The 25219-nt window shown below is 40.9% G+C and overlaps 1 protein-coding gene across 8 annotated transcripts in view; it reads left to right on the top strand.

Annotated features, from left to right (window-relative positions):
- Positions 1 to 25219, top strand: part of ATXN1 (ataxin 1) — a 530883-nt gene that overhangs the window by 498010 nt on the left and 7654 nt on the right. For 7 of the 8 annotated variants that reach the window (XM_069092453.1, XM_069092456.1, XM_069092451.1 and 4 more), the window contains one exon: positions 6820 to 8869. The exons of the other annotated variant lie outside the window; for it this stretch is intronic. In XM_069092453.1, coding sequence (XP_068948554.1) covers positions 6980 to 8869 — 1890 coding nt within the window. In that variant the 5' untranslated portion in view covers positions 6820 to 6979. The remainder of the gene's footprint in view (positions 1 to 6819; positions 8870 to 25219) is intronic. 8 annotated transcript variants of the gene reach the window in all.

Raw genomic sequence — 25219 nt, 5'->3', positions numbered from 1 at the left:
ACAGAGAAAGCAAAGGAGAATGAACTTCCTAGAGGTACTGAGGAGACATTTTAATGCCCTGAAAAAAAAGTTTTGGTTGAATAATTGTCAGTTTGTAACAAGATTATAATAATGATTTGATGCTTTAAAATAAACTTTTCAAATTATTTTTATTAAAATAATACTGTATCACAGTTGCTGCAGCAAGTAGGTGCTTTGTATATATTCATTGCATGTGGACAAGGCAAGGGCAGTGAGTACTTTGGGGTTGATGAGGGATTTCTCAGTCTTGAAAAGGCATTTTTCAAACTCTGCAAGGATTTCCACATTCTCTATTAGTAAACCTTAGCTATTAGTTTTCTAGGGAGTTCATTCTATCCTGTGATTGGTAGGATCCAAACTAAATCTTGTATGGCTATGACTAGGCCATTCTTAAACTAAGTGTTAATAAGAAGGCTAAAATGAATGTATGAGAATAGACAGCTGGCAAACATCCTTTTGGAAGATATTTCATTAGGCTATAGAAAAAAGATTCAGCATTTCCCACCCAAACCTTTTGCTATTTTTTCTTAAAAAAAAAAAAAGTTTTATACAAGAAGTAGGTAGGATGGGGTAAGGAAATATAATCTCACCACTACCCAGAAATGTTAGACCTTAATTCAGTATCTGACCTTTCATTTTATTGAATTTGTATGTGTGCATTGGGCAGAAATAATGCCTACCTGTCCAACAGAACAGTGTGAATAAGTGACCCATTCCTTGAAGCTATTAGAAAGCTAGTTGTATTAATCACCTAGAGGGGGGAAAGTTAAGTATTAAAAATTAGTTCTTTTGTATGAATTATGGGTGAGAGATCCATTATTGGTTAGTTCAGAAGATAAATAGAAGGAGAATCTTCTAATGAACCATCAAGATGCCCATTTTAATCCTGAGTTAGGAGTGACTTGCAAATAGACTTGATTGTCGATTGTGAATTAAGGTTATTGAATTATTATAATTTTAAATTGAGACCTTTAAAAAAATCCCCAAAGCTATAGCTGCTTACTAAGTAGTAAATTGTTTTGTGCTTTTAGCAATGAAAACCTAACCCACTGTAAGTATGAGGGGTCATATGGTGTCAGGGAAGCATTACTGATCTGGAGATCAGAAAACCTGGATTCTAGTCCCAGTTATGCCATTGCTTAGCTGTATGATCCCAGGGAAAAGCCTTTTCTTTCACTGGGTCTCAGTTTCTTTACTTTAAAATATATGGAGTTGCACTAAATAAACTATAGGTTCCTTTCTACGTCTAAAACGTGTTATTTCTATTTGAAAATTGTAACACACACTCACACAACATACAACCAAAAACTAAAGGTTTTCCACATTGGCGCCCTTGAGGGGAGTCTTTGTGCCAAGCTTTTTGATTGGGTGAGTAATAAGGACAAAACTGTCACTTTCATCCTTACACACAAGTCCTCCAGGTAACAGATAAGACTCATGAATTATGGGTGCTGTAGAAAATGATTTCTCTTCCCTGCCTTTGGCCAGCACTGTGGATAAACAAAGGGTTTAGAGTACCAGGATAGTTAATCTGGCATGTAATTACTCATTAAAGCAGGACATTTTTTGTGCATGTTCTGAGCTAGGAAGGTCTTTACAGAAAGGCATTTCCAGCTTTTCTTGAAAACACAGATTCTGACCTCTGCTGAACAATTCAGTTGGGACCATTACATATCCAGATGGTGATTCCTTCAAGTGATTATTTTTCCGCCTTGAGCCTTTCCAGGAATTCTAGCATGGGCAGGCCGCCAGGGGACACTGGCTACCCAGACACTGCAGAGACATTCCATGTGTGCTGGCTTCTAGGGATATCAGAGCCCAGCTGCTGTCCTGAGCATCCTCTATGACATCTCCTCAAATGTGTAGACTTGTATGCCCATGGTCCCAGGTGCCTGCTCCAAAGCATAAGTACCCATGCACATAGACACCAGAAGACTTAGGTTTACATCCTGGCTCTCATCTCTGTGATCTTGGATAGGTCTCTCTAGCTTTAACTTCCTCCTCATTACAGTGGAGATAGTAATGCTCTTTCTTTCTTTCTTTTTTTTGCCTTTTGGAGAGCAACTGGGGTTAAGTAACTTGCCCAAGGTTACACGGCTAGTTTTTTTGTATGGGTGTTAAGTGTCTGAGGCTGGAACCAAACTCGGGTCCTCCTGACTCCGGGGCTAGTGCTTTATGATAGTAATGCTTTTGATATCTACCTCATGTTGTTAGTACGAGGAAAGTACGTTATAAACCTTTATAAATGAATTTTTTATAAATGAATCAATTACAGTGATGATAACAACAGTGGTCACTGATTAATATTAGAAGCTATTAAGTATACCTAGGAATGTGAAAGAAATGAGAATACAAATATGACAAGTCAAAAAATTTAGTAGGAGAACCACAGTAAGAGTCTGGCAGTGCTAAGGAAGTGTGGAAAAGTGAACTCTATTAGGGTTCCTAAGTTAGAAAAAACATACTGTTCTTAAGTTTCTTTCAGTAGACAAATAGCTACATTGAAAAAGGAATTAAATTGATGTCATTTTTGGTTGATTTTTAAATATTTATATAAAATCTTCTTTGGGTAAAAGGATTGGACCTATAATTTCACTGGTTTAGAAATTTCCTCTACCCAATACAAGTTGGCACCTTCTCTCCCTAGGTCACTGAAAGGTTAGGTAACTTATTCAGGGACACATACAGCCAGTATCTATCAGACAAGACTTGAAATTAATTCTTCCAGGCTTTGAGACCAGTTCTCTGGCCCCTATACAATGCTGCCACTGAACAACAACATTAAGAATAATTTGAAAAATATAAAAAGGACTAAAAGAGATCAGAAAGGAATATAAAAACCAACAGAACATTTTATTCCTGTTTTTACTAAAGTTAATGTACACTTTTTAAAGGGGTAGGTACAGGAACTGTGATTTCATTGACATAGAGAATTCTCTGGTTTAGGAAACTCCTGCTGCCTATGTAGCTTGGCACCTTTTCTACCACTCACAACCTCAGAGAATTGTCCATAGTATTAAAGAGGTGGTGATTTACTATTCTGGCTTACCCACCTATGCAGTCTTGAGGAAACTGTAGTTTTTGGCTTTATCTACCCAACTCCTTCTTCTTTCCCTCTTGGTTTCCATGACACTGCACTCTTGGTTTTTCATGCTTCTGCATTTCTGACTATTCCTTCTCAGTCCCTTTGTTGGACCATCAGCCATCTCCCTCCTCCTCTTAAATGGAGATGTCCCCAAATTCTGTTCTGAAATGTCCTGTATTCTTTTACTACATGTTTTTCTGCCTTGGTGCTTTCATCTGCTTCCGTGGACTCAGTGAGCATCTCTAAACTTCTCACAGATTGTAGTTATTGTTGTGTTAGGTTCATTTTTGAAGAGGACCGTGACATCAGGAAAATGACGACATGACTTGCAGTTGACTTTGACTTGAGGGAGGAAGGGCCTCCTACATATATCTATTCAGCTCTAATCGATCTTCTGAACTCCAGCCCAATGTGGACAATTGTCTACTGGTCGTCTCTAACCTGAATGTCTAATCAGCATCTCAAGTCAAACATGTCGGAAATGAAATTCATTATCTTCTTTTCTAAACTCATTTCTCCAGGTTTCCCTATTTTGGATACATTACCCAGGCTCACAACTTAATAGATTTCCTTCACTTTCCCTTACATGACCCCATATATCCAAATAGTTGGCAAGTCTTTTCCCTTGCCAATTCTACCTCCACAGCTTACCTTTGCACCTGTCCCCTTCTCTTTATTTACATGACCACTACCTTAGTTCCGGTCCTCATAATCTCTGACTTGGATTATTAAAAAGAGCCTTTTAATTGGCTACCCTACTTTCATTGTCTCTCTTCACAGATTGATACACCTGCCAAAAACATATGCCAAATAAATATTCCTTAGACAGAAATCTGACCTTGCTGCTCTCCTGCTCCAGAAACTTCAGGTGCTACTTATGTCAGTAGGATAACATGCAGATCCCTCCTCTTGGCATATAAAGCCATCCACAGTCTGATCCTAATCTCTATTTCCAGACTCATTTAACATTGTTTCTTTTCATGAATTCTACATTCCAGCCAGGCAGACCTATTTATTGCTCCCTGAGCTTGACATTGTCTCTCTCCTCCATGTCTTTGCTTCATCTGTCTCCTATGACTGGAATGCACTCCCTTCTCTCCTCCACCCCTTTGAATCTCTAGCTTCATTCAAGGCATCCTCAGTTCAAAAGCCACATCTTATATACAAAGCTTTTTCTTCTTTCCCCAGGTGTCAGTGCTTGGCCCCTCCTCCCTGTATTTATGCATCTACATCTTATATCCTTCCAATAAAATGTAAAGTCCTTGAGGGCAGAGACTATTTCGGTTTTGTATTTGTATCCCAATGCCTAGCACAGTGCTTCACACATAGTAGGCATTTAATAAATGTATATGGAACTGAACCGAAATCTTCAGTCTTTCCTGGGTCAGTATTTTTGTCTAGCCAGTAGGGGGAGCATAGAACATTTAATTTGAGGATAATTTTTTAATGAGTACTTTTAAAAAAAGTTGGTATAACTTGTGAGCTTGAGGTGGGATGGAATGGGACAGGGGATGGGGAGGAGTTGAAGGAAGAAACAGAACACACACACACACACACATCTCTATGTATACATATATTTCCTTTAGTAGATTTAAAGACCAAAAAAAAAATAACAAAACCATCACAGCAAAAAACGAAGGGTAGTGTCCCTTAAGTTATTTAAAGTTAGATTATAATTTAGATTTAATAAATGGATGTTGATGATTTAATTTCAATGTTAGTGTTTAAAATGCTGTAAGATTGTTAAAAACTAACAGTCATTTGGAGGTAATAATGTCCTGGGCATTATAGGATAATCTTAAGAAAGCTACTTATCCACAAACCTCATAAGGGTAGCAGCATTGCCAAAATTCTGTTTCAGGCACAAATTAAAATACACTCTCTTATCTTAGATCTTCCATATCATCTTCAATTTCCATAAATATCTACTCTCCAAAGTACCTCTCTGCCTTCCAAGCAGTGCTCTTACTGATTAAAAGTCCTTTGGTGTGAGATGTCACCTCTAGCATCGATCATGAAACTAAGTAAGGAAGTGGGGGAGGGAGGGATTTCCAAAGCCAGATTGTGCAATTCTGCCTCTTCTATTAAGTGAAACAAAAACCTTTGGTTTTTGGTCTTTATATTCACTGTGCTTAGCACAGTGCTTTGGGTATAGTATTTAGTTGAATCTGCTCTTGAAAGAATTTAGACAAGGAATGCTAAATGCTAGCCAGAAATAAAAACAAAACTGACAAACAACAACAAAAAATTACATGTGAGACTTGGGAGGGGAGGATGTGTGGGGAAAGGGAATGTAGCCTTGTATAAGGGAAGAGCTGGGAGGGACCCGTAGAGCACATCATTTGCTGCTGCAGAGAAAGAAGGAAAGAGTCTTGAAGCCCACTTGCTTCTTCTCCCTTGACTGTCTTAACTGAGAAAGGATGGAATAACCGTTGTTGTTTTTAGGCCAGGTGAAAAAAAGAAGTGCCAACAGCCAGTTTGGGCTAAGACAACATTTTAAATCGCAAAGGTTCAGTTCCTATTGCTTCTCCAGGTCTGCAGCCCCGATTACTAAATTGAGCCGTTGCTTCCTGTAGAAGTTAAATTCAATCTGCTTCTTGTTATAGTCGTTCTTATTGGTTTGCTAAATGTCCTGCCCTTGCCCAGGTGGAAATCTGTTTGTTACACAAAACAGCTGAGCCGAGTTGTGGTGACTCATGGTTCAGTGGTTACTAAGAAACAGAAATAAGAGCCAGTAAAGAACTGGCTCTGGGCTCACCGCCCTGGTGCCTTCAACAGTTTTAAACATGCAGGTACAGTTTATCTGAAGGAGGTTTCCTTCCTTTTGGATTTCATCACTTGAGTTGACTCTGGGTGGCTGTTTTTACAGATATTAAGGTAGAGGAGAAAGGGGAGAAAGGAAGGAAAGGCAGCAGCCAGTAAGCAAACCCGCCCAAGAAAGCTTTAAAATCGCCAATCCTATTACATAAAGAAATAAAATCATATCAGTCCTGATCAGCTTGCAGCAATCATTTTGCTCATTGGTAATGAATGGCAGTGCTACTTAGGCTGAAAAAGTATTTTAGGGATGAGAATTTTTTGTGTCTCCTTGTCCTGAATTTCAGGGAGGGTTGTTATAGGCATGTGTTTGTACGTGCTACGGGGAATCTAACTAATGAGTGTTTAACATGGACCCTGGGAGATAATAAGATGCAGAAATAACCCTTTGAGACTCTTTCAAGAGTTTCATTTCCAGCACATGGATCTTTTGGGAGCTTATATAGTTGTCTTGAACTCAGAGCATCCTTCCCATGGATTTTGTTCAGTGATCCAGGGAGGATGCAAAGGGTAAGGTATGTGTTCAGGGCAAGGGAAAAGGGTGGGGTTAATATTTCTGAAGCCAGAGTATATGAAATGCAGTGTCTTCTGACCATGAAGACTGGGAAAGAGGCAGAGGCATGGGGAAATAGAATTATAAGAAGTTGTCTTAACTACAACAAAATTATAGCTTGTAGAAGTTCTGATCTGCTTAATGATTTTCATGATGTGTAAACTGAGATGTGGTCTCTGCTCTTATGCTATGGCTATAAGTAAGATCTTAGGAATCCTGTTAATCACTGAAGGGCTCTTCTTGCTTTGGTTTGGGATTTCCTGCCCCACCCCCAGGACTGATTTTGTGATCTCCTCTCCCTCCTTCCTTCCCCCCTGCCTCACTGCCCCCTTTCTTTTTCCAGAATCCAGAGCAGCTGTTGGAAGATTGTGCTCATAGGGAGATGATTCCTCATGAAGTTTCTGGATCCCCTTCTGAAATCAAATGCGACTTTCCATTTACCAGACTGAAACCAGAACTAGCCAGACAGTGAAGCAATTGCAGTGGAGGGGGGACGGAGAAAAATGAAATCCAACCAAGAACGGAGCAATGAATGCTTGCCTCCCAAAAAACGTGAGATTCCTGCCACTAGCCGGCCATCGGAGGAGAAGCCAGTGGTCGTGCCAAACGACAACCACAGGGCCGAGAGCTTAACATGGCTCCCCAGCACTCAGAGTGGACAAGGCAACATGGGTGGGAGGCCTGGTCCTGGGGGGGCCTCGGCAACAGAGCTTGGTTTACAGCAGGGAATAGGTTTACACAAATCACTGTCTACAGGGATGGATTATTCTCCACCCAGTGCCCCCAGGTCTGTTCCAGCCACTACCACGCTCCCTGCAGTGTACCCTCCCCCACAGTCAGGGACCCCAGTGTCCCCTGTGCAGTACACACACTTGCCGCACACTTTCCAGTTCATTGGGTCCTCTCAGTATAGCGGGCCCTATGCTGGCTTCATCCCCTCCCAGCTGATCTCCCCTCCAGCCAATCCTGCCACCAGTGCAGTGGCCTCTGCTGCTGTGGCCACCACTCCATCACAGCGCTCCCACCTGGAGGCCTACTCCACTCTGCTAGCCAACGTGGGCGGCTTGAGCCAGCAGCCAGGGCACAAGGTTGAGCAGCAACAGCATTTGATCAGGACTCCAGGGCTTATCACGGCAGGGTCCCCACCACCCACACAGCAGAACCAATATGTCCACATTTCCAGCTCTCCCCAAAGTGCTGGGCGTACCATGTCCCCTCCAGCCATCCCAGTTCACCTCCATCCCCATCAGACGATGATCCCACACACACTTACCCTGGGGCCTTCCTCCCAGGTGGTGGTGCAATACACAGATGCTGGTGGTCATTTTGTTCCCCGGGAATCCACTAAGAAGACTGAGAGCAGCAGGCTACAACAGGCCATCCAGGCCAAAGAGATGCTGAATGGTGAGATGGAGAAGAGCCGGAGGTATGGTGTCCCTTCCTCTGCAGACCTGGGCCTCATGAAGGCGAGTGGGAAGACGGCCTCTCACCACTATGAAACAAGACATGTTGTGGTCCACTCAGGCCCTGCTGACTATGGCACCCGCGATTCATCAGGGGCGCGGGCCTCCGTGATGGTCCTACCCAATAGCAACACACCCACCACAGACATGGAAGTCCAGCAGGTCACGCACCGAGAGGCCTCCCCATCCACCCTCAATGACAAAAGCAGCCTCCACTTAGGGAAGCCCAGTCACCGCTCTTACGCTCTGTCCCCGCAACAGGCTCTGGGCCCTGAGGGCGTGAAGGCCGCCGTGGCCACACTGTCGCCACACACCGTCATCCAGACCACCCACAGCGCTTCGGACCCTCTCCCGGTGGGACTTCCAGCCTTCTATGCAGGGACTCAGCCACCTGTTATCGGCTACCTGAGCAGCCAACAACAAGCAATCAGTTATGCCGGCAACCTGCCCCAGCACCTGGTGATCCCTGGGACCCAGCCTCTGCTCATCCCCGTGGGCGGCAGCGACATGGAGCCCTCTGGGGTAGCCCCTGCCATCGTCACTTCATCCCCACAGTTTGCAGCAGTGCCTCATACATTCGTCACGACCACCATTCCCAAGAGCGAGAATTTCAGCGCAGAGCCCCTGGCCACTCAGGCAGCCTACCCAGCCATGGTGCAGGCCCAGATTCACCTCCCTGTGGTCCAGTCCATCGCATCTTCCACAGCTGTTCCCCCAACACTGCCCCCTTACTTCATGAAAGGGTCAATCATCCAATTGGCCAATGGAGAGCTGAAGAAGGTCGAGGACTTAAAAACAGAAGACTTCATTCAGAGTGCCGAGATTAGCAATGACCTGAAAATAGACTCCAGCACCGTGGAAAGGATTGAAGACAGCCCCACACCAGGCATTGCAGTAATCCAGTTTGCAGTGGGAGAACATCGAGCACAGGTAATGTTGACCCCAGAGCTCCCTCACAAATACTGGCAGTCACACACTCACTTCAGATGTTCCACTTTTTTTTTTTCTCGCAAGATGGACGGACTTCTCGGCCAAGCTGGGGGGAGATTGTCTTCTCATTTGTGCTTAAGAATAAGTCCCTATCTTCTCCAAGCCTAAGTAACTGATCTATTTTTCCTCTTTCAAGAGAAAAATGAAGCAATAGCTGATAGAGTGGTGGAGTGAAACTTGTACTGGATTTGGAGTCTGGGCTTAAGTCCTAGCTCTGACTCTTATTACCTGTTTGACCTTGAGTAAGTTTCTCTGAGGTTCAAGTTTCTTCATCTGTAAAATGATAAGATTGTACTAGAAGACCCCTAAGGTCCCTTCTGCCTCTAAATTCATGATTTCTGAGCAGGCTACGATCGTGTGAAGGTCCACGAGTCCCTATATCACACTGCTACTTCAGAGAAACCAGAACTACCATGAGTGATCTCCTTGGCTGTAGGACCTAGGACTCGTAAGAACAGGATCACAGCTAAAACTAAGACAAGCCATTCATCCAAAGTGTGGTCTTCCCTTCTTTGTTTCCATGCATCCCTTCCCTCTTTCCTACCTATCCCCTAAATCCTTTGAAATTTCCATAGCTCATTTGTAAGAAACAGCAGCACCCTTATTCAGGTTGCTTTAAATCAGTTGTTAGGTTAAATGGATTTGATTTGCTCAAGGCTTTGAATTTCCATGACTAGAAACCAAAGAATCTTCTTGGAATGTTTCCATTGAATACTTTAAAGGCACCAAAATGGTATAGAATCCCATTCAGATCTTAAGGGGAAAGTGATTTAAAAGGAGTAGAGTTGACATGTTGAAAAGTCAGGGCTTATACATTGTGCTGGGTTTGAATTGGTATATGTGTATGTGTTTTTTAAAGGAAAAAATGAAGAAGATTGGGGTGGGAGGATCATTTTACAATATATTTTCCAGAAGTGTTAAATGAATGACCCAAAGTGGTGACCTCTTTTTAAGGGATATCCCATCTATTGCTAAGTATTCCAGGTCCCTGTAGCCATCCCAAATCTGGATCACAAATCTCTTTCTGCATGATGCCCATAATGACATTATTGTTTTTGAGTCTGACCCTTCATGACCCCATTTTTCGGTTTTCTTGGCAAAGACACTAGAGCAGTTTGCCATTTCCTTTCCCAGCTCATTTGAGGCAAATAGGGTTAAGTAATTTGACCAGTGTCACACAACTAGTAAGTGTCTGAGGCCAGATTTGAACTCATGAACATGAGAGTCTCCGATTCCAAGCCTAGTGCCCTATCCACTGTGCCACCTAGCTTATCCATTGTGCCTTTAATGATACTCGGGAAGATCTTAAAAAAGTTCAGATCTTTTAAAAATGGAAAAGAGCACATTTTAATTATTTTTTTTCTTTTAAAAACAATAATAAGCAAATTTCTCCAGAATTTTCTCCATTTTATTACTTGCCTCCTTTTAAGGGGTTAAAATAAAATTTTTAAAAGATGACAGTATAACACAAGTAACTCTTAATAGGGCACTTCTTGGTTTACTGCCTGAGCTAGGCCTGTAGAGTTAACATACAATTCCTTCTTAAAAGGAGATTGAATTGGGATTTTCCTGGAATTTTTAAATTTTTTTTTTAAATTTTTGAGTTCCAAGAAATGCAGTCCCATCTCTGGGGAACTCCTAGGGTGGAAATTCTCTCCAATTCATATTAGCAACTTGTTTGTGACTTACCATCTTAGAGAGTTGCCTGGGGGGGGGGGGGTACACAGAAGTTGGCTAACTTGCCCACGGTGGCTGAACTTAGTCTATGTCAGAGGCAGGATGTGATCTCAGGTCTTTCTGCTCCCATGGCCAACTCTCTCTCACTATAGGCTTAGCAGTAGTGACTTTGGAAAGGAAATCCTTCTTAAAATATGTTCCTTGACAGAATTCCTATAAGAGACAGAGGAAATGGGAAGCAGTGTTAGTTACTTGGTGTTTACACTCTAAATCCCCAGTGGCATCAGTAACATGTAAACTATGTATCTTTCACATTCCTTTTCAGGCTTCATGATCCACTAGACAGCTCTGTGAGGAAATATCTGTTTGTATTTTTCCTTATTCAGTACTCTTCAAAATGAGAGTGTAAGAGATAGAGAAATCAGCTTCCATGTGTAGTCATATTCTTGCCCTCATTTCTCTCCTTGCAGCCAGACCACTAGTCACTCTGCAAAGGTGCAAATTAGGAGGTAGACTTTCTGTGGAATCTTGTTCACAGATCTGTCAGCACGGCCCCCTGTGTTGTCTCAGTGCATGCTGGGAAAATCTTCTCCATAGAAGGGAAGGACATGATGTGCACTGCTAAAAGGGGTATCTTGAATTTCATGCGGTAAGAACAGAATTGCAAGGCACCAACTCCACAAACGATTTGTCACCTTCCCGAGAGCCATATCAGAATCAGGCTTACATCATCACAGCTAAAATACTTCACCAGCTGTGTTTCTCACAAGGGATGGCTCCAGAGTCCGCAGAGAAAGTCACATAGAAGTATGACTAATCTGTGGGCTTAATTTAGCTTTTATACTGGGGGGGGTGTCCCTGTCCAGCTCTGGGGTGTTCCTCAGTGTGCATTTTCTTCCCCATGTCTGAGGAATCCATTTCATCACAGTGGGTAAAAAATTGACAGTGCTTTCAACCATAGGGCATATTATTTAGGTTAATTATCAGAATTAAAATGTTTTATTGTGTTTTGCTTTTTGTAAGGGGAAGGAGTGGTCAAAGATGAATAGAATTATGATCTTATGCCTAAATCCTCAAATAAAAGGAAAAGTTCCAAAATATTTATCTTTCCAATTCCTACCTTTATTATTCTCTGTATCTTTATTTTTCATTCTTAGGTACAGAATGATTGTTGGGCTGCTCTCCAATACATCTTTCCCTAGCTCATTGATTACAAAAGCAGGGTTTGGCACTTATAAGTTGACAGATGTGGGCTCTACTCACAGCTCTGTAACTTACTGGCATTGTGATATTGGACATGTCAATACATTTCTCTGAGCCTTATCCTTCCTTATTTTATATTTTCATTTTAATCCAATAGATGGATTGATCTATTGCAATCTCTCTACTGGGAGATAAATAATTTGAAGAAGAGGTTTTATCCTCATGGGACTTAGAGCCTCATAGGGTGATATGACACAAGCAGAAATAATTTTAACATAAAATGACATCTCATAAGTATATAAATAAGAGGAGGGCACAAGCCTTCTGAAGTCTGGGGGAAGAGGTTGCCATTTCCTTATCCAGCTCATTTAAGGCAAATAGGGTTAATTGACTTGCCCAGGGTCACACAACTACTAAGTGTCTGAGGCCAGATTTGAACTCATAAAGATGAATCTTCCTGATTCCTCCCTTTGGCATCTGAATAGGTTTGAAGCATTGCTGAGATGGTTGATCATACACCCGAGTATTGAATCCTTAGCAAAAGGGCTAGACCCAGGCCCTTCAGGCTCTGGTTTTCTGTGTTTCTGTCATAAAAAGATCCTTTGTAGTTTTTACCAACATTGATTATCACCACAAAGAACCTTGGGGGAGGGGTGGGGAATGGGCAACTACTATTGTCCTACCTTCCTGTTAGATTAGGGTAGCAAAATGGATAGAGTGCTGAGCCTGGAGTCAGGAAGTCTCATCTTCCTGAGTTTCAATCGGGCCTCAGGCACTTACTATCTGCGTGACCCTGGGTAAGTCACTTAACCCTATTTGTCTCCGTTTCCTCATCTGTGAAATTACCTAGAGAAGGAAATGACAAACCATTCCAGTGTCTTTGCCAAGAAAACCCCAAATGGGGTCACAGTCAGACAAGACTGAAATGACTGAACAACAACATGGTAGATTAGCCCACACATGGGAAGCCAAGCTCAAGCTGAATAAAAATGTGGACTTGTTTTGTTTTTAAGGAGTCAAGTTTTTAATTATTGCTATGGAAAGATGCTATAAAATGTCTCCAGCTGAAGATCCAGACACTGCAGTATACAGAAAAAAACAAAAACAAACAAAAAAAACCTTCACACATTCACCACAGTCTCTGAGGTTTCACCCTTCCCAGCACAGTATTCCTCCATACACACAATTCCTTCTCCCTTTGCAAGCCTTGCTGTTTCTCATGGTTTGTTATCCTTCAGAACAGAAGGAGAAACCAAAGAAAGTTTTAGTCATTGTCCAGTGCCAGGCATTCCAGGCACTCATTCGGCCTTTTTATAATCACTGTGCATTTGCTAATCATTCTGGTCACAGGGTCGGGGCATGCTCTTCCTAGAATGATGGGCACCATTCAGAACTAGGAGGCCTTTTGTAGTGGGTGAGTGATCCAGTGTGCTGGCAGACAGAATCTGCTTCCCTTGTGAATCATTGCCTACTGTGATGCCCCTAATGCACAGATCTGTGTTGTATAAGCAGCTTCCTTTCCTTGGGCTAGAGGATCACCAGTTGAAACAGCTGCAGCCTGGAAGAGAAGGGGTAAACGTCACAGAGTGGCTTCTTCCACATTGGGTAAGGTTGACCCAGAGATTGGGGAAATGTGCTGGGGAAAATCAGGTTCAGAAGAATCATGGGATCTGTGTCCTTTCTAGGTCTCTTGAAGGAAAGGTAGTTTTGTACCAAAATGCTGATGGAGAAGGCTTAATTTATCTTAAAAAGCACAGTAGATTTTTTTTTTAACCTTCTCAACTAGTTTATAATAAGTGACCAAGCAGCTTTTGGATGCATATGTGTACATGTTAGAGGAAAGGAAACTGAAAGTTCATGTTCATGAAAGGTTATATCTAACTGAACAATCACTGAAAAATCATAAATAGAGGAAACCCCAATGGATCGGGGCTTTTAGGGCCTAGATTTCGGTTTTCACTCTGTCATGTCAAATAAACCGATGAAAAAAGAACAAGAAATACAGAGTATACCACCTTTCCTCTGTCCGTGCATTTAGCTTTTGGGACGTGCTGTAGGATCATATATTCAGAGCTGGAAAGGACCTTTGGAAATATCAAGTCCAACCTCCTCTTTTTATAGATGAGGAAACTGAGACCCACAGAGATTAAAGGACTTGCTCATGATAAGTATCTGAGGCAAGATTTAAACCCAGCTCTTTGTGACCCCAGGTCCATGGCTCTGTCTAATACAGCATATAGCCTCTCTGATTAAAAAGAAATATATATATATATATTTAAAAACAGAATCATGGAACTTAAATTTGAAAAGAACATCAGTAGCCATTCTAGTATAAGCTACGCGTGACCCCAAAGAATCCCAACTGTAATAGACTGTGAGCAGTAAAACGCCCAACCAGAGATGACCTTTAGGCCAGGGATATAGAGGTCTCACCCTGAACAAATGAAAATATCCAAGCAGAACCTGTCCAAGTGGATTCCTACTTTTTCCAGAAAGACCCACAGAAGGGCCTGTGACTGGCTACTTTTACTTTGCTCCCATACAAAGACCAGGGGTTTCTTTGTCTTGACTACCAATTAGCCTCCTTTCACTACCATTTACAAACACACACACACACACACACACACATACACACACATACATACACATACACATACGACAAGCACAAGATTACTAAAGAGTATTAAAAATCTTTACTTGGTAGAATTGTATTCAGTAATATTTATAAAATGCTTTGGGGCAGCAGATTCTTCTCAATGATTCTTTCTTAAATACTGTTATGTGTCACAATGCCTGTCTGTTGCTTGCCCGATCCTCAGTGACTGTTTCCTTTACCTGGCTTGTCCACTGCCTAATATAACATCCCAGGCTCATATCCTCTCTCTCTCCTTTGCGTGTGTGTGTGTGTGCATTTGTGTGTGTGTGTGTGTGTGTGTGTTAGGGGGTGCCGTGGCACTGCTTTTGGTATCCTCTAAGCACCACATGTCTACCGATGGCTTTTATTCTACTCCACTATTTTTTAATTTGACTGCCGTGGACTATGAGTCATCAATGGCAGCTTTATGCATTTCATGGATTAGCTAGCACCTAAAAATAACTGGAGACTTAATGCAAACAGCATATAAGCCCACACAGTCTTTTAGCCGCCAACATGCATCTGTTTGCCAACCTTGAAATATACCAACCAGGCTTCAAACCAGGGAATATGGAGTGCCCACCGATGGTGTGTGGCAGCAGTGTGCCGAGTGCCGGTTTGCTTAACCTTAGCAGCGTCTCATTGGTGACAGTTGTGTCTGTCTTTGTTGCATCCTCATACAGACAGTAAGAAGAATGACAATCCTAAGTGTTTTTCTGGCCATGGGTTCGCAGATCTAGCAATGGAAGGAAACTCAGAGGTCATTTAGTCTAAACTCATCATTTTACAGATGAGGAAACTGAGACCCAGGATTTAAGTAATTTATCCAAAAGCAGAGATAGTATCAGAAGGAGGATTTGAATCAAAGTCCTCTGACTCCAAGGCCAGTGTTTTTATATTGCTTTACTTTTCTACTGAAGCTAGTTTTCGTGTTAAACATCTATATCAATGTAGTGGAGTAGAAAAGTGAGCATGATTTTTGTTTTAATGTGCATGTTTCTTGACTGAGTTTTTACTGCTACTTTCTTTAGGTGTCAAACCTTTGTGGAAACTCTGTAGACCCCCAGAGGGCAGGCCCATTGGAATGCATGTTTTGGTCCAGTAAAAAACTGTTGTGCCAGAACCTCCTATACCTATATATATATATATATATATATATATATATATATATATATATATATATACCTCCTGATTTGTCAAATGAAGTGTGACAGGGAGCCAGCACTTAAGGGCCTAATGTGCATGCCATGTCACAATCAAAGCTCTGTTCGAGGAGAGAGCGGCTATAGTGTGTATGCTTCATCCTGATGGATTTTTCATTTAAAGTTTGTGTTTACAGCATGGTTTGTCCGCATTATTTGGGCGCCCACCAGGGCATGGGTTTACTGAACAACCTGAAAGACTTCCAGCAAACACTGAGTCAGACTTAGAATTAGCATGATTAAGTGACTTAAAGAGAAACGCTCACAGATATTCTCATTCTCCACAGGAAAGTTTTGACCGTTTTTCTGAATGATTTTTTAAACACTGAAATAAATAGATATCTCTCTCATCCCCTTCACCATTGACACGGGATTTTCTGGTTTTATTGGTTTTGAAAGGATGCTTAAGAAAAAGGGAACTTAAAAGAGAAGTAGGCTTTTCTCTACAGGTATAAACAAGATGAAACAATATCATTGGAACCCAAATGAGCAGGTTTCGATTTCACAGCCTTCCCAGGGCAAAATCAAAACTTGAAAGGAGAATGCCTGCTCTGTGGCATGGCCTTAGAGTGACTTCTTTGCTACCCTGCTCTAGGCAGGATTTTCCTCTGTTGGAGAGCATCGAGCACAAAACAGATGCCCTTCCCATTTGTGAAAACATGGCCCTCTTGGTAGGGAAATGGGAGACATATTTTAACAACAGACGTTTTGTTTTCTCCGCATCTTGTTTCTGGTGATGTGTACATATGTGTGTATGTACACATAGATTAATCTAAGGCTGAAATATACAATCAAACAAAATATAAATATATGTGTGTATATGTAGAGTTGTTTGGATGCAGTAGATATTGACTGGCTTTTTTTTTCTATGAAGTTTTGTACTCCCCCAGGGCCTGGCCCTTTTCCTCTCCCTCCCCCAATACACACACACACACACACACACACACACACACACACACACACAGTAGGTGCTTAATACCTCTTTGTTTACTTGTTGATTGATTATGTACACATTGAATTTGAAAAATTGCACAGAAGGTGGTGGGTTACCAGCCAGACAGGTAGATGATATATAATTAGGTCTTCTTTATGTATCACTAGGTAAGAGTTTCCTTCCCACCCTGGTGTTTCTCTCATGGGTAAAAGCATGAACTGGTGATACAACTAGGTGTCATGGTAGGTTGGGGAAAGAAGGTTGCTTTATTACAAAAAAAACAGCAGCAACAGGGAGAGGAAGTTTGGCAGAGGGAAAGTCACCCGGGATTATCAAATTAGAGCACAAAGAGTGCAACTCCATTTGCTTTACACATTCAGGGAATTGAGGAAAAAGCCCAAAGTTGCCTAGGCAGTAAATGACAGAGCCATTGTTTGAATCTAACCATGTCGTCCAAATTCTATTCTAGGGAATCAGTTCAAATCACAGCTCTGCCATTTAATACATGTGTGACCTTGAAAAAGTCACCTAATCTACCTGAGCCTCAGTCTCCTCATCTGTAAAATGAGGAGATAGGATGAGATGATCTTCAAGGTCATCTTCAGCTGAATTTCTGGCTTCAGGTTTCATCAGGCTAAGAAATAATGGACTTGGGGGAGTCATGAGGAGGACTAGAATAACATAGATTAGATTAAAAGGGTGTTTTGGAAATAGGTGGATTTGGATCTTGATGTAAAAACTACTAAAAAAGGATTTTTCTACTTTGCAAGTCCTAAAGGGGTATGTGTGTATGTGTGTGTGTGTGTGTGTGTGTGTGTGTGTGTGTGTGTGTTAGAGATGGGAGAAGAGAGAGTAGAAAATTAGGTCAAAGGATGAAAAATGAAGCCAACTTAATCTTTGTGTTATCTTGCTTCTCTTTCATTCATTAGGTTTTAGTCAGATAACTTAAAATGTACAGTAACTTAAGCAAAAAGGACCATAGAAACTTCTGTTATAAATAGGAAATAACTAAACTTCAATCAATAGAATCATAACTGCATTTGACAGATGTTGCTAAGAGGAAGAGAGATATAGAGCGGCAAACTTATGGCCAAGAAATGTGGTCTTTCTTGGGTGAACCTCTTGCCCACAAGGGAGTTTAACATTCTCTTCTCTCAAAACTCATCCTTGAGATGATGTAGATGTATCAGGGAAGAGCTATAGATTGTGTTCATTTAGAATGAATCAAGGTAAATAGAGTCAGTAGTAGTGGGCTAAGAAGGCTGATGGGCTGCTTAAACAGAAATGTACCCTAATCTACTGGTCTCAAAGGAGCCAACCTATCGTTTGAACATCTCCCTCTAGTGGCAAATAGATATAATTGTAATTTTCCTATATTTCCAGATTAAACACCAAATGAATGAATGAGTGAAAAAAAAGTTATTAAGCATTTATATTTTTCAAGCGCTAGTTAAGTGCTAGATATATAAACAAACAATGAGCTATCTCTTGCTATTAAAGAACTCACACTTTAATTGGAGGAGACAGTGCATGCAAGAAAGTTCAGCTTCAGGTTGGAGAGGAAAGCCCTAAAGGTCCTAAGGGTTCAGTAGCAGGACAGATGGCAAGGCCCAGGAGTCCTAACATTATGTCAGTAGTTAGATGACAGCATGGGATGAGGGAGGGAAGATTCCGCAGAGGGGAGGCATGGAGGGAGGTAGGACCTACAGTAAGGCCTGGAGGACCTTAAGAAGAAATGGCTGGATAGAAGCTAAGCTCTTCTGGTCCCCATCTCACCAAAGGGTAGGATCAGAGATTTGAGATCTGGAAGGGACCTTAGAGGTTCAAGTAATTCCTTTTACAGATGAGAACAAAAAGATCCAGAGCAAAGTGTCTTGCTCAGCATCACCTAGAAAATAAGAGGCAAAACCAGTATTCAAACCCAAGTTTTATGATTGACTCCATATCCAACTCCTTTTCCATTATACTGAGCTGTTTTGACTTGATAGGCAAATCAGAACATTTGGTAACCAGGCAAATTGGGCTTTACTTGTATAAAGATTTTTTGTAATGCTACATATTTATATCATCATTTTCTAAACCTTATCCAAAACACATACTATTCTCATGCCTGCATTTCTTATTTTATATGCCCTCCCCATCCTTGTCCTTTCCCCTCCCCTCTTACTACAGAAGTCCTACTCCATCCTTCAAGATCCAGCTCAAGTCCTTGTTCCATTAACTTTCCAGTACTCACTGAGTCATACTACGACAGCATTTGTTGTTGGTATTCATTTCGGCATATTATTCTATAATACCTTTTCTCTGTAATAATACCTGTTATCTGTGGTAAATGTTTGTTGATGTGCATTGTATCATGTGTGTATGACTGTCCATTTATCTAGATTGTAAGGTCCCCTGGGGCAAGAACTATGTTTTCTCCATCTCTTCTGTTTTCCCACAGTGATACCCTATATAATATGTACTCAATAAGTATTTGTTGAATTGGTTTGAAAACACAAAACCTAGTATAATATCACAATCAACAGCTTGTCATTAGGTAGTTATTAAGCTATGGCAGGGGGAATGCCATGGTAAAGACTTTAGCAGCTTTAGACATGCTTCCTATCTTCAAAAGTAATGACATTATTACTTATAAGCTCTATTCAATAGAAAATGGCTATCATAACTAATAGTTCTTAAAGTTTAAAATTCTAAGAAAAGAAAATATAGCATCCATGTCCTTTCGGAAATTTCTTTTGGTAAGATATACTTTCTTTTGTTAAATTCTCCTTCAGGATGTTTAAAAATTCTAATGGTGAACCCAGTTTTGAAATATACATGTATTAGTTATGAGTAGTTAAAGATGTTTGTTCAAGATGTGCCAGAAGATTTTAATAGACACGGAAGGGTGAAACATTTTAGGTAAAATTCACATGGGAAAAAATATACAAAGACTTTAAATAGTTCTCATATTTCAGGTCCTCAAAAAGCTGCTAGAGGAAGGGTGAGAGGGAAAGGGGATGACATTCAGAATGAGTAATACAGTTCAACTTGCTATACTAATGAAGGTATCTTCCTAAAAAGGAAGTAGATATAAATTGCAGAAAGGAGATTTCTACTCAATATAAGGAAAATCAGACCTGTTCAGAACCAGAATAGGATACTTCATGAGATAGTGAGTTTCCTATCTTTGGGCAAAGCCTAAATGATTGCTTGTCTCAGTTCATAGGGTCATGGGGTAGAGGGCTGGAAGGGGCTTCAGAAGGCTACTAGTCCAACCCTCTCATTTTTCAAATGAAGAAATGTAGGCCAAGTGACTTTGCCCAAGGATGCAGAGCTAGGAGGGGGCAGAAGGGGGATTCAGACATAGGTTGTCTTAATCTACACCTAGCACCTGTATCCTGTTGCGCCATGCTATCTCTGTTGTTTATATAGAGGGAATTTCTGTTGAGCTACAGATTGGTCTGTGTCTCATGTCTCTTGTCTTATCAGCTAAACTCCCTGAGAAAGCCAGCTACAGGGTGTCCCTAAAGTTTGGACACATAGGAAATCTCATTAACTATGCATATTTTCAAGAAATGAAATGAATGACATTTTCAACAACATTTTATTTAAGTAGCATAAATGAGATTTCATAAGAAGACATAGGAGACACATAGGAAATCTCATTAATTAAATTAATCTCATTATCATTAATATGGAAAATAGTCCCCAATAGCTAATGAAAATTTTTATTCCACATGAAATTGTCATGGCTAAAATTTATGATAATTAAATAAAACGTTGTTGAAAATGTCATTCATTTCATTTCTTCAAAATATGTATAGTTAATGAGATTTCTTATGTGTCCAGACTTTAGGGACACCCTGTAATAATCCATGCCTCTATTCCCTTTCCCCTCACTCAATTCTAAACCAATTACAATCTGGCTCCAACCCCTAATTTGACTGAAGCTACTCTCTTGAAAGTTGCCAGCAGTTTCTTAATTGACAAACCTGTTGGCCTTTTCTCAAGCCTATCCTCTTTGTCATCTCTGCAGCCTTTGACACTGTTGAACACCCTCTTCTCATAGACACTCTATAATCTCTGTTTTCATGGATCTCTGTAATGGGAATGCAAATTTGGAAGATCTTCCCTGCCCCTAGGCTAAAATGCACCTGAAGCCTGGGGAGGGAGGCTTGTTTTTCAGTAGATACTTCTTGATTGGCCAGTGAGTCAATAAGGTTGTTACATTCTCTGAGCCAGGAGAAGGCTATATAAGCCCTGATGTGTAGCTTTGTTTTGGGACTCACTTTGAGAAGTGTTCTGTGATTTGATCTGAATTCTGGGAAGCCGTTGTTGAGAGTCCCCCGGCTTTGAAAAACCCAGATGCTGATTTGTTATGGATGTAATGGTTGGACAGTTTGGAAATCTGTCTACTTGATCTGTTTCTGTCTTGATAATTCTGCCTGTATACTTTGAAGTTCGGGGTGCTGTCCTTTTTCCCCTGAACAAGGTAAACGATATATGTCTGACTGATTAAAGTAAGCTTGTTATCCCATTTTGAGTTGCTTTCCTTTAACAAAGCAGATCCAAGAACCTGTGTGAGCAGCCACCCTAGGGACTCCAGGGTGCTTGCTGCTACAATCTCTTTTCCTCTAATTATCGCTCTTAGTGAGAGCCCCCATGAGATAATTTATCATCGCTATGCAGATGATGCCCATATTCATATATCCAACCCTAGCCTTTCTCCTTAGCTCCATGTTCCCAATACTGACTCTTTTTTGGACATTTTGAGCTAGATATCCTGTAGGCATCCTGAACTCTACATATCTAAAGCAGAGCCCATTATCTTTTACCCTCAACCCTTTGATCTTCTGAACTTCCTTCCCCATTACTGTTGAGTGGACTGCCCTCCTCCCAGTCACCAAGGTTCAGGGTCATTGTCAACTCATCTCTCATTCTCACTCCACAAATTCAGTCTGTTACCATGTTTTGTTAGTTCTGCCTTCGTGGCATCTCTTTGAACTGCCCACTTCTCCACACTCACAAAGCCACCACCCTAGCCTCACACCCGGACTATAACAGTAGCTTTCCGGCTGGTCTTCCTGCTTATATTTTTGGCATTTAGAGCCCTTAACAACCTTGCCCTTTCCTGGCTTTTCTGTTTTCTTATACTTTATTCCCCTCTACCTATTCAATGATCCTACCTACCTGCTTGCTTTTCCTTGCACATAATACTCCTATCTCTTGACTCCAGGCCTTTGAACGATCTGCATGCCCAGACTTCCCATACTCTTCCTTTTTATGTAATTGTTTCCCTGAATTCCTTCTTTCCTTTACAAGTTAGGTGCTTCATTGGATAAAGTTCTGGTCAGAGTGAGGAACACCTAAGTTCCAATCCAGCCTCCAGCACTTACTAGTCCTGTGACCATGGGCAAGTTATTTAATCTCAGTTTCCTCGACTGTAAAATGGGGATAACAATAGCCCCTACATCCCCAGGGTTGTTGTGAGGATCAAATGAGATATTTGTAAAATGCTGGCACATAATAGGTCCCTAATACATGCTTGTGTCCTTCCTATCTTTTAAGATGCAGCTAAATTCTCACCTTCTGCTGCATGCCTTTCCTGGCCGTCCTGCTTCCTCTCCTTACCCACTAAAGCCTTCCACCAATACTTGTATATCCATAGTATCTTGTATGTCCGTAGTAGTTTATGTGTTGTCTCCTCCATTAGAATGTGATTTCCTCATGGAAAGAGCCATGTTTTTGCTTTGGTTGTATCCCTAGTGCTTACCCTGGTGACTGGCATATAATAAGTGCTCATTGACTTTTACGAATATTGATGAATTTATTTATTTTTGTGAATATTTGGCCTTGGTGAAGGTCTAATTTAACCTTAAGCTTCTGTAACAACAGAGTCAGAATACCCACTTTTCCAGGGCAATGGGAATACCTTTGGAATGAGATATCCAGAATTTTAAAAGAGAGATAAAAAAGTGGACCTTTGAAGTAGAAAAAAAAGGTTTTCTCCCATCCATTCACTATCTAAACATGAATAAGACATTGATATCAATAGATTTAGTGTATTTCAATCATGGCCTTTATTGCCCTTCTTCCCCTTTCTTCTCTTCTCCACAGTCCTTCTTATAAGTAGACTTTTTGAGCTCTGAAAATTCAGCAAAACTTCTCCCCCTACCACTCACTATTTGAGTTTCGTTATGGGAAGGAACAAAAAGCTACAAGTCTGCTAACTTGTAAAATGTCAGAAATAATTTGGAAAATAATTGATGAAAGTGCTTCATCCATATTCCACCTCTTAGAGTGACAGATAACATATTCAGATACGAAAGCTTCTGAGAAACTCCATCCTAATGAGACTATAGATACCTGACAAGGAAAATAATTTATAAACCAGAATTTCCATTCAGATTTATTTGTGAATATCAAATAAATATTTTATTGTTTATACAGACCCAAAATACAGATTGTAACAAAGTGCATGTTCTTTTTGTTAGTCTTTCAATGGCTACATCTGTCTTTTTTTTTTCATGCATAACATTACTTTGAAGAGATTAAATATTCCAGAGAAATCAGCTGCTTCAAGACCACTGATGCACACAACCACTTGTCCTCCTACGGATGTTTTAGTCTGATGATTTATTGTTTAGACACCTCCTAATACAAAACTGAGAGAAAATGGCCTCAGTCCACTGGGCTAATAAGCTAAAAACCACAGATAGAAATGAACCTCACACCCCCATCCCTGTCAAAAATGGTTGGATTAAGATAGATAATTTGCACCAGAAATAAGGATGTTCCAGCCATTATCTTCTTTTGTTTCCTCCAGGCACATCACTACACTGTCCTACTTTGCAAGGGGAAAAATCTCTTCCCTTTTCCTGAATGAAAGATACAGATTAGTGGGGACAAGGAGAATATGTGAGGGGATATAGTTTCTCCCAATGGGACAATCATCCAAAAGCTGACTTCTTTTTATGAATTTATGACAGCCTGATCTACAATCTGGAAAGCCTGCAAAGAGGGTATCTTTTGAAAGAACAGCTGTAAATAAGCAAGAATCCAAAGGAATAAAAGGCAGGTTCTAAGGTAGATGACTAAGAGGAAATGGCCATGTTTAGAACATGGAAAAATACCTGAATAGGAAATATAGTAGTAGGAAAGGGAGGGGTAAGACTATCACAAACATGCCTAGAAAGTGGGTCAGAATGAAAGTGAAAGATTTTTATTATAGAGAAATAAGGTGATGAGTAGAAAAGCATACCCTCCCTATCCTAGCTTTACTTCTTTAATATATCAGTATAGAGAGACCACACCTTCCTCTTGGCTCCATTCTTTTAACTGGGTCCAAATTCATTTGCATGGCAAAGAGAATGTTGGGAGGGAAGCTGATGTAACTGCCCCAGCATCCATACATATAAAAACCAGGTGGCCAAGGTGTATGTGGAGCTGAGAGGAGTCAGACCTCTAACACTGTAGAGCTGCTAATGTTGTCTGATGACATTCTGGGGTTGTTCTTGAGTATGCATTGCATTGTCTCTGCTGGCATCTCTTGGACACTCTAAGCCCTGAGTTGTTCTCTGTATTCATCTACCAAGGTGTGGTCACTAGAAAACCCTTCTCTGACAATAGCAGGTGAGCCACTCTCTTAGTACATGAGTCTGTGGTTCACAACACCTAGCCAAAGAAAGCCAACAAAACCAAGACAAAACAAAAACAAAAACAATTTAGACTAAGATTATTCTTTAAACGTCCTGTGTCTGATACTGTTATTGTGTCTAGTCTCAAACAATTATGTTACTTAAGGTTTAGGAAACTCCTTATAACTTCATCACGACCCTTTTTACTCCCCTACATTGAGTCTCAAAAACCCTTTTTCAGGAACTCTGCTTCAAACAAAACTAAAATCCAAGAGTTCTGTAGAAGCTGGGGGGCCCGGGTAAGCCCCAGTAACAAGAGTCTCTTTGATTACCGTAGCATGCAAGGGAAGCTAGGGCCAGGTCATCAACCTCCATCCCTTCTGTCTATATCCTCCCTTATTAAGCAGCTTTGATGTTTTGTTTACCTATTCCCAACACCTAAGTTCTGTTTCTCTATGAGCAATCAAATGAAGAGAAATGTTGTGTGTTGTAGTTCAACATTATAGATGGGTTGATCTGACAGAGTGAATTAATATTTCACTTGCCTAGACACCACCATAGTTCCTATTTAGAATGATCTCCTCTTTCCTTCTGCTACTCCAAATCCTACATGTTCTTTAAGGCCCACCTATTTCAGGAAACCTTTGATAATACATTCTCTGTGCTATACCATGTAGGCTCTAAATTGAGTCTGTCTTCTAGAGGCAGTATGGCATAGTGAACGGGGCGTGGAGTTAGGAAGACCTGAGGTTATCTCCTGTCCCTGACACTCATAGCTTTGTGACCCTGGGCAAGTCATTTTTATCCTGTGCCCCAAGCAGTTCCCTAGCACTTAATTAAATCCAAGATTATATGTGATCTTCATTGGTTATGGGAGCTGTCATATGTGGAATTCCCCGCCCTGAAGGAATCATAGCTCATCCGTATACTCACAGATTATTATCTAATTGTTTCATGTTATTAATTGTGTGTCTTTAACTAATACATGCTTTCCTTGAAAACCAAAAGCATATCTTA

The sequence above is a fragment of the Petaurus breviceps genome, unplaced genomic scaffold, assembly GCF_028583685.1.
Source record: "Petaurus breviceps papuanus isolate PSGF00001 unplaced genomic scaffold, PetGlider_PUasm1.0 190, whole genome shotgun sequence".
In the NCBI taxonomy this organism is placed as follows: domain Eukaryota; kingdom Metazoa; phylum Chordata; class Mammalia; order Diprotodontia; family Petauridae; genus Petaurus; species Petaurus breviceps.
Note: the sequence above shows the minus strand (reverse complement) of the source record. Positions and strands in the feature narration are given on the sequence as shown.